Here is a 14,593-nt window from a genome sequence, read left to right as displayed (position 1 = left end):
CGTCCAGTCTCGAATTTACCATTTCTGGGCAAGGTGGTGGAGCGGGTGGTGGTAAAGCAGTTGCAAGCGCACTTGGAGGAAGCAGATTATCTTGATCCATTTCAATCCGGCTTCAGGCCTGGACATGGGACTGAAACGGCCTTGGTGGATGATATGAGGAGGGCGTTGGATAGGGGCGAATGCACCTTCCTCGTCCTCCTGGATCTCTCAGCAGCTTTTGATACCGTTGACCACGGCATCCTTCTGGACCGCCTGGAGAGGCTGGGCATTGGGGGCACTGTACTGGAGTGGTTCTGCTCCTTCCTCTCTGATAGGTGCCAGAGGGTGGCACTGGGGGATGAGGTTTCAGACCCATGGCCTCTCACTTGTTGGGTGCCACAGGGTTCCATCCTCTCCCCAGTGATATTTAACATCTACGTAAAGCCGCTGGGAGCTATCATCAGGAGATGTGGGCTGCAATGCCATCAGTATGCGGATGACACACAGCTCTATCTCTCGTTTAAGCCTTCACTGGGGTTGGCTGTGGAAACTCTGTCCATGTGCCTGGAGTTGGTGAGTGGCTGGATGGAAAGCAATAAGCTGAAGCTGAACCCTGACAAAACTGAGATACTGTTTGTGGGAGACAAGAGAAGGTTGGGGGATGTTAACTTGGTGCTTAATGGGGTACAATTGCCCCTGAAAGACCAAGTCCGCAGCCTGGGGGTCATTCTTGACTCCCAGCTGTCCATGGAGGCTCAGGTCTCGGCTGTGTGCCGGGCAGCGTTGTATCAACTCCATCTAATACGAAGGCTGTGCCCCTCCCTTCCAAACCATCTGCTCCCATTGGTGGTACATGCCCTGGTCTCCTCTCGCCTAGACTACTGTAATGTGCTCTACGTGGGGTTACCCTTGAAAACGGTCCGGAAGCTGTAACTGGTACAGAATGCGGCGGCTCGCCTGATTAAGGGTAGCCACCGGTGAGACCACATCACTCCAGTGCTGAAGGAGTTGCACTGGTTACCAGTTGCTTTCCGGGCCCAATTCAAGGTGTTGGTTTTGACCTTTAATACCCTGCACGGTTTTGGCCCAGTCTATCTGGAAGAGCGCCTCCAGCATCATCAATGTTGCCGCCCAACAAGATCAGCCCCAAAAGACCTTCTCTCCATCCCACCAGTTAAAACAGCTAGACTGGTGAGAACTAGGGAGAGGGCTTTTTCAGTCGTGGCACCCACTCTGTGGAACTCCCTCCCAAATGACATCCACCATGCCCCCTCCATGATGAGCTTCTGCCAGATCTTCAAAACCTGGCTCTTCGGGCAGGCTTTTGGGGCGGATTAGGTTTTAGTGTTATTGTTGGAATTTTAAGGTTTTAATGTGAATTATATGTTTTATGTTGTACGTCGCCCAGAGTGGCTGGTAAACCAGCCAGATGGGCGACTAATAAATTCAATCAATCAATCAATCAATATCTGGGGCACAGGTGCAGGGGGAGCAGAAGACTGGATGGCTTTACATTAGATTGATCATAGTATTGCCAAAATCCTTCTGAATGCCATGTCTAAAAGTATTGTCCTCTGCATAAGTTGCAGCAACACTTAATACTCTTCAGCAGATGCAGGAAATGCTTAGAGAGTGAAGGTGATATTAAGAGCAAGGCCAAATGCATCATCGTTCATCAAAATTACTGCTCCTAGAGCAGAAAGTGCTAAGACTAATTATTCACACTTGTCCCAATCCAAAGTCTCCTTGCATACATTAAGGGCTCCAGTGTGCAAAGTGAGTGACTTCAATCAGCGCAATCAGGGCCGGCGCCAGAGGGCAGCCAGGTTGGGTCCTGGCCGAGGCCCCTGTAGCCCAGAGGGTGGAAGGTAGCACTCCTGTTTCGCGATCCACTACAGCGTTGACTCCGAACCCTGCTGCAGATCACAGAGAGGGAGCTCCCAGGCACTATCTCCCCAATACAGTCTGTGTGGGTTTCAATAAGCCACCATGGGCTCCTACTGGGAGGAAGGGTGGGATATAAATCAAATAAATAAATAAATAAATAAGCCCACATGCACACCCCACCTACCTCTCCCATCTCTGTTAATTATATGTGCACTGTGCACACATGCCTACCATCAACCAAGATGGCGGCGGGGGCTTCCCTGTGAGACTGATGCCCCTGCCGCCATTTTGGTTGATGACAAGCATGCATGCACAGCACACACATCATTCACAAGGATGGGAGAGGTAGGTGGGATGCGCGGGCAGGACTATTAGTCCCTCATCGCCTGTATGGGGGGGTTGGGCTACAACACCATGGGCCCAGGGCAGGCTGGTGCCCAAGGGCCCAGTCGTTCCTGGTGCTGGCCCTGACCAAAGTGCCAGGAACAGCACTGTATGCACATCCCTACTGCACCCTTCACACAACAGCGCATAGTTAAACTATGAAATTTGCTCCCACAAGAGGCAGTGATGGCCATCAACTTGGATGGCTTTAAAGGAGGATTAGAGAAATTCATGGAAAATAAGGCTATCAATGGCTACTAGCCATGATAGCTATGCTCTCCTGCACGGTCAGAGGCAGTATGATTCTGAATACCAGTTGCTGGAAGCCACAGGAAGGGAGAGTGCTATTGACCTCAAGTCCTGCTTGTGGGCTTCCCATAGGCACCTGGTTGGCCACTGTGAGAACAGGATGCTGGACTAGATGGGCCCCCTTTGGCCTGATCCAGCAGGGCTCTTCTTATTTAGAGCTTTCTCTGACATTCTGCTGAAAGGGGCAGCTGGTGCTCATTGTAAGCACAACAGACCCTCTGATGTCATCACAGTATGAACACGAGTTTTGTGTGTAACATGTAATATGTGACTCATACTATGTCTCTAATTCAGTCAGAGTTCTAACGGCTGAGAACAGATGGATATTTAAGTGTCCATTTTCATTTTGAAGTTATTAAACATTTATTTTACTCACCTCAAACCAAGGAGATAAGGTGGGGTACTTTTTAAAAAAAATTGTGGCAGGTTAGAACAAGGAGAAAGAGGTAAAACCCCAACACACACTCTCTGAGCAGGTGGGCTTTCTCAGGGAATATTTGATGGAAGATTATGAAAGTAGGTTTTGTCTAGAGAATAAAAAGCCTAAGTAGGAATCCCACACAATTACAAATTGAGCTGGCTTTGGGACAGAGAAGCACCAGGCAGCCCCATGTTTTGGGAAGTCTTTGAGTTAGGCTCCATCTGCACTACACAGTTAAAGCAGGGTAATCCTGCTTGAAACACAGAGCTACAATTCTCAGGGTTCCCTGGGAAGGAGTGGATTGTTAAACCACTCTGGAAATTGTAGCTCTGCCACTCTGGAAACTGTAGCTCTGTGAGAGGAATAGAGGTTTCCTAATAATTCTCAATGCTCTTTACAAACGACAGTTCCCAGGATTTAAGCCATGACTGATTAAAGTGATATTAATTTGGTAAATGTAAAAAGAGCTGTTCTAAGTTTCACTCAACTGTGAGCTTTCAGTTGGATGCTCCTGCATCTACCTGGCTATAAGAACTATTGGCTCTAGCCAGAACAGAAGACAAAAGCTAAAAATAATAGCTATTACCATGTGATTTGGCTGTTTCGGATTATTTCCTTGGCAAGATCCATTTCTCCTAAAGTATAGCTATCGGTGTGTCTTGAAGTTCTTGGCTTTGATTCCTGTTGGGACTCATCCTCATCCGGATTCCAACAGCGCTGCTCATGGCCCAGTGGCTGATGGCACTGTAAATTAGAAGTCTGGAGTGGCACCAGAGTACATACCATCTAATTGGATCTCCCCTTTCAGTGAGAACAGCGCATGCATGCAGAATTCTGACTGAGGTGTCCAGCCAAGTTCTACATCTGGACAGAAGGTGGCGGTAAAGGACAATGTTGTAACCTACTCGGTGAAGAATTAAAGCTTTTAAACGGGTCTTTCCTTTTCACAGTCCCTATGCACTTTTATATCTGTCATCTTAAAGGCCAACTGGCCAAAATTTATGTAGGAGCAGTTTGCTGCTCTCACACACCCTGTTACCACCATTTCCCAAACATTTTCACACTATTCCTTTTTTTGTGTTTTGCTTAAATGTCTGTCTGAATGGCTCCTAGGACCATTATGCGCATTATATTATTTCCTGCTCCAGGCCCTTTTCACATCTTACATGGGAAGCCATGGCCACTCCTGCTTCTCCAATTAGTTTTCTGTTTTTTAATGAAATCTGTGAGATACACTCATGCTATGCAGATTACAAGTGTACATTTGAACACTTTGAATATCCTGCCAATATATAAATATAAATCAATATATAAATAAAAAATAAATTTAAATACTGGAAAGAATAATTCATTAATTGGTGCCTATGTGTCTGCATTCAACAGGGAGTGGCACCCAACCCTGGCTCTCTGATGTGTGTTCCTGTAAGATTGCTGGGTTTCCAGATATGTACTTGCCTCGATGTGTATCTAAAAACATAGGGTTGTACCCAACTAAATTTTACTCAGAGTAGACTCATTGAAATTATGGGAGCAAAGTTAGCTATGGCTATTAATTTCAGTGGGTCTACTCTGACTAGGACTAGCACTGGATACAACCCATAATATCCAAATTATTCCCCCCCCCGCAACATCCAAGCCTTTGCCCCTTGCTACATTTAGGTTTTTGTTTGTTATTTCAGTTGATGAATTGCTTTGTATAAAATATCTCTGTTATAAAAGCACATACATACTCACACATACTTAAAACAATTTCATATAAAAAAAGAATCCAAATCCAGTACAGATACAGACTGAGATAAAAAATACATAAACCTCCATTTGAAAGACCCATTGGAAAGGGAAGGGTCTTCAGCAGAGGCCGAAAAGACAATTGAGATGTCCCCTGTTCCAATAAGTAGCTTCTAAAGGCCAAATTTCTACATCATTCAGAATGGACCTCCTGATGAGACGGTATATGCAGAGTGCAATGACTGGTTGGGTGCATAAGGGGCACAACAGGCATCCTGGTCCCAAGCTGTATAAGGCTTTGTACACCAGCACTGTTTATTTTTATCTGTTCCTCATTTCTCCCTTTTTATTCCCATGCTACCATTTGCCTGTCTACCACAACACACATCATACAAATGTCAGAATGGGGATAAAGTGGAAAAGAGAGACAGCACGGGACCTATGGCACAGAGCTGAGGTGCCTCCTGATGAACTGATTTGCCGGTGTTTGACACAACAAGTGAATGCTCTTTATTTGAAAAAAACAAACCGTGGAGACCTTTAACCTTCTTATGTTTGTAAAAAGTACTTTTAGTTAACATATATGGATCAAAGAGACCATAATTCAGTTATAGTTTAGAAACAAATTATTTTAAAAATTAGCTGTGTAATGTTGCAGCATAGACTGCTCCTGTTCAGGGTTCCAGATAGAACTGCCCTGCTCCAGGATATTCTGGGGTTCCGAAACTCTGGTCTGTGCATCACCGATGGTCTGCAAACTTCATTCAGGTGGTCCACAGAGTGTCTGTAAAAATACAATTAAAAAATCATACAGCATCTAGCACAGCACATTACAATTGCTGCAACAGGCAGAAAAACCATTCAGTGGTTCACCAAGACCCTCTTTGGGAACCACTGCTCTATTCCATCCCCCCCCCATTTTGTGGGAGGGATTCAAGCACATTCAGTACTGGAAATTTAACTTTGTGTAATTAAAGTGGTATAAGGAGAGGTTGGGACGACAGGGAGGCTGAGCTGAGCCTGGCAACCAAGAGGTCTTCTGTATCTTTAAAAGTTGTGCAGGGAGAAGGGAGAATTCCACCTTGTGGTTTTTCTCATTACAGTGTAACAAGAACACCTGCACTTGGCTGACTTTCTCTTCTCCTAAAGATACAGGATCAGTCTCAGGCCATGAACCTGGCAACTCTACTTGGGAGACATATATTTTAGGACTTCAGAGAGGGGGAGGATGAATGAAAGCCCGTGAGAGAGGAGGAGTGTGAAAGAGGATGTCCGTGAAGGTAGTCCAGGAGTCTGGCATGAAGGAGAAAGTGAAGAGGGGAGAATGAAATTGGGGGAATGGAAGGGAGGATAGGAAGGGAGTGTGAAACAAAGCAGGAGGAACAAGCAGAGAGCCAGGTAGCAAATAGGGAAAGTCACAAGAGACATGACTAAGACTTTGACTAAAGCAGGAATTAGGGAAAAGAGCATCACTTGCAGTGAATTAAGAGAGGAGAAATTACTGCTGAGAAAAAGGGGATGGTAATTGTTACCAAAGAGGGAGAGAACTGATAAGAGAGGAAGGAGCTTTGTAAAGTCTGGGATAGGGAAGCACAGTGACTATGGGCTCAGTGGCAGGGAAATGGCCTGCATGTCCCCAGGGTTTGCCTGACCTCTGGACCCAGCCCTGGTTCCCAAGCATAATTTTTATCCAGGTTTAGAGTCAGACCATGGGAGGTATTATACTGATATGGCAAATACTTTTTGGGTGTGTGTGTGTAACAATCATGCTGTAGAGCAAATGTTTACATGTTGTTAAGTATTGTTGGCAGAGTTGTGTGTTAGGGGAAAGGCAGTTACTGGGCAAAAAATGAGACAGAATAACTGCCACAGAGTTCTCTGAATCCCATGGCTGTGCATCACCATGATAACCACCAGGACCCAAAAGGGATCATGTTTGCATCACCAGGTGATGTATCAGAATGGAATTTGTGGAATGAGCTGCAGGTGAGGCTGAGAACTATGGAACTAAAGAGGGTAACATGATCTCCAGGTCCTGTGTGGAAGCTATCTATGCATAGAACAAATTTCATCATGTGTGAAGACTTTGGGCCTTTAATAGGGTTCTTCTTACACGGGAGGGGGGAAGCAGTGCCTCTTGGGAAGCCCACAGCACCAAGGCTAGCATGTTATAGGAGCAGGGAAGAAAGCACAATGATTCATCTATCCCTTAAGTAGCAACTACCATCTCTCAAGAAGTTTGGGTTGCAAAGCTTTGAATTTTCAGAAGTGGCCAGTTGTCATTTGGGTTGTAAGGTAACGTAGCTTTGCTCACTATATTTGGCATATCCCAGCTTGATCACTGAAATAATTGGGAGGAGCTCTGCTAATTGTCCTCCGTGTTACAGAGGCCTGACTGGCCTCACTCAGAAGTTGGGTATTTAGTGCTGTTGGTCGCATGCTGTAGTAGAACACTCTTCCTGCAGAGATTCAGTAGACATCCTTACTTCTGATTTTCAGGCATCTCTTGAAGACCTTGCTATGTAGACAGGTCTGTGTAATCACTTTACAGTTTTTGATCAGCCAGTCGTTTTAATGATAATTTTAAAACTGTTTTTATGGTGTTTTATATTGTATTGTATATATTGTTGTACACTGCCATGTTATATATCGACTGGTGATATGTAAATTCTTTTATAAATAAATAAATGAATATGTTGGAATGACATTGCAAGTTACTGATATAGGGATGCCCCGAATATCTATGCTTTTTCTCTCCTTGGTAAAATAGTTTGACCTGTTACAAGGCAGCGTCTTACGTTCCTAAATGTAACAAAAACGGAATCCACTTTCACAAACAAAGTTCAGTGTGGCCACCAGCTAGGGCCTTCTTTTCAAAGTTCTACATGTTATTTCCCCATTCAGAAGTTAAGCAAATGGACATTCAGAATAATCAGAGATGCTTTGCCATTATGTTAGCACTGCCCACATTTTCTGCTATGTGGTTTTACAACTGGGCTGAATGGGTTATGCATTCCTGAGGCGCACAAGCTGTTGATCTAAAGCTGGACAAAAAGAGACAATTTTCTGGGCTTATTTGACATGTTTTATGAAGCAAACGCTCCTGCTTGTAGCCATGCACTTCCTTTGTTCTAATTGTGAATTTCTATTGCATGGTAGAAGGCCATGCACGTGCCTCATACAAAGCAAGCATTTTTATGGACAACATATATAATAAGGGCAACAATGATGACCGCTGCCATTAAAGCATCATTTTAGAACTGAAAGGACTGGTGGGGATGACCTTTGTCCACCAAGAAGCATTTATGAGGCTGCTGCTGTTAGTTCATAGTGACATTTTGAATGGAGCCACTGAAATTTCCTCTTTGTTCACCTTCCTTCTAAGGCTCCCTGCTTTGCCAAAGACCTGGTGAAGCTCGATCCTATGCATGCTTGCTAAGAAATAAGTCCCACTGAGATTAAGGATGCTTCCTCCCAAGTAAGTGTAGCAAGAGGATTGGGACACTTCTGTTCTTTACATAAATTCCTTCCCCTGCAGACTTTTGTGGGACAGAATGTATAATATTGCCTCCTTCCCCTGAAGGCACAGATGTAAGCATATGCTATTAGTGATGGGGGGGAGTATTTAACTCAGTTCTCATTCAAAGGTAAACCTGCCTAATTCACACTTTCTGAGACAATGCAGGATTGTATACAAAATATATCCATCCTTCAGAATTTACACTTCTCCAAATTTTGCAGAGCAGTTCTCTATCTAAGTATTGTGTACAAAAATGTATATATTAGGGTAAAGTGTGCATATAAATGCATATATTGGTGAAAATAACACACTATTTTAGGCAATACTGATTGGCAAAAATATGGATATTAGGCAAAATTGCTTACTAACGTGTATATTAGGAGAAATTTGCACTAAAACACTGTTGAATTTTCATGAGGACTTTTTAAAAAATCACAAACTAATGTGGAGAACTAACCTTAAGATAGGAAAACTGAGAAACAGAGAAAAACTGAAATTGATAGATTTACTTATTCCTATATGCTTAGGGATGGGCGAGAATGTGCTGAACTTGGATGTAGCACCCGATTTTTAATTGAGCCACATATTCTCCATCTTTGCCAAGTGATTCTGTTTGCTCCAAACTTCAGATGTTGTCCCTGACACCAGATTTCCCCCTCTCAAATATATTAATATTTTATTGATTATACTCACAACACAGCACAGCAGTACTGCTGTCTCTCAAGCTCCAAGCAGGGAGGAAGCAAGGCAAGCCTATAATAGTGGAGAATGACAATGACAACATGAAACCACTTTTCTTCCAAAATATCAATAATACTTTTCAAAATGTTGATAGTTTCTTTCAAAATATCAATGATTCCTATAAAAATGTTGATAGCTTCTTTCAAAATATTGATAATTCCTATAAAAGTATTGATAGCTTCTTTCAAAATATTGATAATGCCTTTCAAAATAGCAATAATTTCTTTCAAAATACAGTATAGATATAGTGATATTTTTGAGAGGAAAAAAAATTGGACTGGTAAAAGCAACGGAAAGCAGTCAGAACAAACTCGAATTGATCCTGCCTGCTAGGTTGATGGTAGGGATGGGTGAGAATTTCAATTCAGTTTGCATTTCAAGCAGAACTTATCAAATCCGCAGTTTCCGAAACAATATGAGAACTGAAACACAGCCATCCTTTTAAATTTTCATTTATTAGAATTTTGGGATGCAGTTCACCAACTAAACAACATTTACAAAAATGCATGTATTAGGGGAAAGTGTGCATAAAAATGAATACCTGAGTGAAAACATGCAAAAAGGCATGAAATGATGAGAAATGGCTTGCAAAAATGTACGTTTGTCACAACTCTCTACAGAAATGTGTTTATTTGGAGAAATTTGCACTAAAATGGTGGAGAATGTAAGGATTTTATTAAAAAATCGCAGATCGCTGTAAAAATGTAGAGAACTGAATTTAACATTGGAGAAATGAGAAACTGAGAGAACTGCAATGGACAGATGTTTCCATCCCTAGCTGACAGAATGCTTTTGAAGCGGAACTGGCCGACGGATCTCATCCCCATGTGCTATACACTCCATGCAATGGCAATGGGAAACTGTGGCTGGGACCCAAAGAGCTTCTTTAGGTCTGCCAAAGCGTTGCGCATGCCCAGTAGATTTTTCTTTCCTGTTTTCTTTAAACAGCAGGCAACCATGCCGTATCGCTGCCTGCTTCTGAACTTCCTCTCCATTTCAAAAGCAGTTTGTGGGGCAAAGGTTGTCACTGTTTTTCTTTTCATGGCCTCGCTTCTGTGCCTTTTATGAACAGACCTGATACTGAAAGCAGGTGAAGCTTTTACTGGCAGAGAAGAAAAGTGGTGGGAAAAATCTTCATGTTACTTAACTGATTCAGAAAGCTGTTCAAAGTACAAGGGCAAGGCCAGACAAAACAGGGCAGCCCTATATATGTATGGGGTAAGGGTGACAGGGAGAGGCAAGCCTGGTCTTTGAGAAACACAAACTCAAGAGCTTCTTGAATGCGTTAAATTAGATACAAGAGTCTTTAGAGGATGGTCTCTGTGTTTTTTTAGCAGTAGGGGGAGAAGGGATATGAAACTCACATACTCAAATACGAAGGGTGTCAAGAGCAGAGCAAGCATGCCTGGGTTGTGGGCGGCTTAATAAACTGGGACTCCTGCTGGGTTTGATCCATGTCCTGTCCTTATATACAAGGTACAACCCCTACTTTCTGGTCCCTGTTTGGACCCTCTTTTGTATTTTGGAGAGATTTGAGGGATGCCTTTTTTCCAGAAGTGGCTCGCCTGGGGGGATGCAGCCACAGTCCTAGTTTGCCAGCAGTGGCATTGCTGCCACTTACCGGTAGGGAGGGGGTGAGGTGCAAGGTGGCAGTGAGGTCAAGGGGAAGGGTGGTAGCTCACTGGGAGAGCATCTGCTCTGCATGCAGAAGGTCCCAGGTTCAATTCCTGACATTTCCAGGTGTGACTGGGAAAGATTCCCTGCCTGAAGCTCCCAGTCAGCGTAGACAGTTCGAAGCTACGTGGACCATTGGTCTGACTCTGTATAAGGCAGCTTCTTATGTCAGTGTGGGTGAACTGGCCGAGCCAATCTGGGGCTTTTGCCGGTGCGCCTATGCTGTACTAACCTCCTTGCCCCTCCCTCTCTCCCTTCCTCCCGGTAAGCAGCAGCGATACCGCTGCCGGGTAGCTGGAGTTGCAACTGTACCACAGTGGGCAAGCTGCCTCTGCCTCTTTGATATGTTTCGTTATTAACTTTGCTAAGCTGTCTTTTTCATATCTTTGCCACTGTGCCAGACCGCCTGTCCAAACAGTAACTGTTACTGCATGTAATTGAGCTGCAGCTGTTCTCTGAAAAGTACAACCAGATCCATTTATCAGATTAAAGATTTTATTAAACGTCCCTTAAGTGTTTGCGCCATGTCACTGTGGGTCATTCCGCTAATGGACCTGCTTCAGAAGTCAATGAAATGCAGAGTAAATGGTGAAGGCTTGCAGAGGGCAAGGAAGTACCTTCAGCAATCAAGCCGGCCCCTCCATTAGGAAGAGTGAGGCAGCTAACTCTGGGGAGTTGCAGCTGACTCCCTCTGCTGGAGGGCAGAGCTGTGTGTTGCACACAGCCTGCCTTGTGCCCCCTAAGTGAGCTTGTTGCTCTCAGGTGCGGTGAAGATGCTGTCTATTGCCAGTGCCAAAATAAGACTCAGCTGCCAGTATGGCTGGCTTCTGTGTTTGCAGTAGGGCAGGGATAACTGTCTTATCCTTTTGACTCGGGCAGCAGAAAATGTCGGGCTGTCCCTGGTGTGTGTGTCTGAAGGAGGAGGGTATTAACGGATTAATTAATGTTTAATGCAGCTTGCTCCCACAAGATGTTGAAGACTGTTCGGAAACTACAGCTAGTCCAGAATGCAGCGGCCAGATTGTTGACGTGGACCAGAAGGTCCGCTCATATAACACCTGTTCTGGCCCGTCTGCACTGGCTTCCTATTTGTTTCCGGGCTAGATTCAAAGTGCTGGTTTTGACCTATAAAGCCCTACACGGCATGGGACCGCAATACCTGGTGGAACACCTCTTCCAATATGAACCTACCCGTACACTACGCTCAACATCTAAGGCCCTCCTCCGAGTACCATACCATCGAGAGGCTCGGAGGGTGATGACTAGAACCAGGGCCTTTTCAGTAGTGGCCCCCGAACTGTGGAACAGTCTTCCTGATGAGGTGCGCCTGGCGCCGACGCTACTATCTTTTCGGCGCCAGGTGAAAACCTTTTTATACTGCCAGGCATTTTAAAGTGTATTTTAAACAGCATTTCCGTATTTTGGATGTTGTTTGGTTCGTTATTGTTTGTTTGTTTTGTTTTTAGATTTATTGTATTTATATATTGTGCTTGTTTTTATCTTTTTGTACACCGCCCAGAGAGCCTTCGGGCTTAGGGCAGTATATAAATTAAACTAACTAACTAAATAATAAATAATAAATAATGTGGTGATGGCCACTGATGACTTCACAAGGGGGTTAGACAAATGCATGGTAGATACACCTGCTAGTCGTGACGGCTATAAGTTATGTTGGATCCAAGCCAGATGGTTAGTTGGGAATTAACACTTTCGTCCAGGACGGTTGGTGGGGGATGGAATTGTTGCAACGCACGAAATCTCACCCATCCTGTCTGCTGCTTTTTCTTTTTGCAAAGCTGTGGGGGAATCAAGTTGCCAGGTACTCGCCCAGAGACACTGTGTGTTACTTGAGGTGTTTGGAGCGCTAGAGAATGCAGCAGTCGCACTTCCAACTTTCCCCGCCCTCCCCCCAAAGCTACTGTACCTAGCGTCAGTGAGCTTTCCTTGATCTTCTCATTTATCGGGGTGGGGAACCTCAGGCCCAGAGGCCAAATACAGCCCCCTAGGCCTCTCTGTCTGGCCCATAGAGAAGGGCTCCCCAGTCCTTTCCTGGCCAAAGCCTGCTTGAGTGTCTGGCCGGAATGCATCCTTGGGCTCTGTTAATGTGACTCTTTGCTTGCCTGGATAAAGGATAGAGACAGGTGTGTGAGGGTGCGTGGGGATACTAGCCTACTGTACAAAGGTGACATTCACATTCATTGCTCTGCCCACCTTTGCCTCTGGCCCCACCCACCACTGGCATGTGGCCCTCAGAAGGTTGGCCCTTGGGCTGAAAAAGGTTCCCTACCCCTGTCATAGACGGTTGTAGAGGGAGCCCTCTCAATCAATAGGAAAGGACAAGGATGCATGTTAGAAGACTCTCCTCAGTGGCTAACACACTTTTCATGCAGTTTGGCTCTTAGGATGCCGGAGATATAGGGACCCTGCTCCCAAAAAAGTAAGTTGGAGGGGTCCAAAATCTTGAATGGATAGAAGGAGGACTTAACAATTTCCCAATAATAAATAATGTGGTGATGGCCAAATCTGTGGGGCACAAATCCACCATGCTTCTCTAATGAGGCCACCCTCTTTTTCCATGATCATTTTAAACAATTGTATTTTTAAGGGGACTGCATGAATTTTAAAAAGCAGGCAGAAATTGGTGTGGGTACAGAATGCAGCAGGATTTCTGACGGGGAAATTTGATGGCCTGCGTAGCTGTGTCTCACAGAAGCAAAATATATTTAAATATACTTACTTTCCATTGTTTATGCTGGCTGCAGAATTACTAGCTACAGCATCTTCTTATCTTAGCAGAGTTAATACATATAGGACCCAGTTCCTAAGCAAGAAGTGCTGCTTCAGCATTTTGTTTCCTTCGTTTTCATATTTGTAAGTCCAACTTTGTTAATTAAGAGGATGAAGAGAAGGAGGTTCTTTGCTTTCTAAACAGAAACCTCTCATGGAGCTAGAAATGACTCTGCTCATACAGGTGGAAAATCAACTTAACAGCCAAGTCTTCTTTCTGCTCTTGGATTAAGAATTCACAGTCGCCACAAGGAGCCAGATAAGTAGGCAGGGTCCCTTTTACACCCTCAGTGCCTGCAGCAAACTTGGTTTTCTAGCAAACTTCTATTCTGTATGATCGCTATGGGGAAAAAAACAAACAAACTTGTAAAAACTTTCTAATGCAACCACACCAGTCAGTCTCTCATTATCTTAGTTTTTTTCTAAAGCTATTTTAGGAAACAGCTGGTGCATCACTTGCACCAGCAGTTCATTTGTGCAGGTTGTTTTGCCACTATTATCTATGAGAAGAGCAGGACAGTTCTTTGTCATAGTGATTGCCGTTGCCATCAGTGCACAGTTAATGTAACATGCTTCCCTCCCTCTTTCATCGTCCCTACTTACATTTCCTTTCTAATTCAGAATTTCAAAATATGCGGAGATGGATGACAGGTTGCTTTTCCATTTTTCGTGTTTTTGATGTGGTAGCTCAGTGGTTGATCAGAAGGGCCCCAAGTCCGATCTCAGATCCTGCTTGCGGGCTTCCCGTTGGGGCATCTGGTTGGCTACTGTGAGAATACGATGCTGGACTAGATGGGCTTAGGCCTGATTCAGCAGGGCTCTTCTTGTGTTCTTACTACTGCCACTGAGTTGTGGCCCTTCCCCAAATGGCAGCAGCCCAGCCCTGGAGAGGCAGACAGGAATGTAGCCCTACTTTTGTGCCGTAGCTAGGCCTGCAGACCCTCCTGCAGGTCTGTTGCAGTTAGCATGAAGCGAACCATCAACTAAGTTTCATAGCTGAGTAGGAATTTAAATTTGCATCTCTCACATCCAATTGGCTGGCCTGTTTTTCCTTCAGTGCTCAGGAGCCCAGGAGGCTCACAAGACATGTTTTAGGCTACCATTGATCTAGATTCCAAAGACTAGAACAGACTTCATTCTGTTGAGAAAGTGGGCAGTATCAA

General features: G+C 44.5%; 1 protein-coding gene across 3 annotated transcripts in view; it reads left to right on the top strand.

Annotated features, from left to right (window-relative positions):
- Window positions 1–14,593, top strand: part of SHROOM3 (shroom family member 3) — a 252,739-nt gene that overhangs the window by 34,886 nt on the left and 203,260 nt on the right. Inside the window, exon 1 of one of the 3 annotated variants that reach the window (XM_061583356.1) lies at window positions 5,959–5,988. The exons of 1 other annotated variant lie outside the window; for it this stretch is intronic. In XM_061583356.1, coding sequence (XP_061439340.1) covers window positions 5,977–5,988 — 12 coding nt within the window. In that variant the 5' untranslated portion in view covers window positions 5,959–5,976. Of the gene's footprint in view, window positions 1–5,958; window positions 5,989–6,633; window positions 6,695–14,593 lie in introns of those variants that run through there. One more of the 3 variants, XM_061583355.1, reaches the window with a different exon arrangement.

The sequence above is a fragment of the Rhineura floridana genome, chromosome 9 (assembly GCF_030035675.1).
Source record: "Rhineura floridana isolate rRhiFlo1 chromosome 9, rRhiFlo1.hap2, whole genome shotgun sequence".
Classification (NCBI taxonomy): Eukaryota; Metazoa; Chordata; class Lepidosauria; order Squamata; family Rhineuridae; genus Rhineura; species Rhineura floridana.
This window is presented reverse-complemented; position numbering and strand designations above follow the sequence as displayed.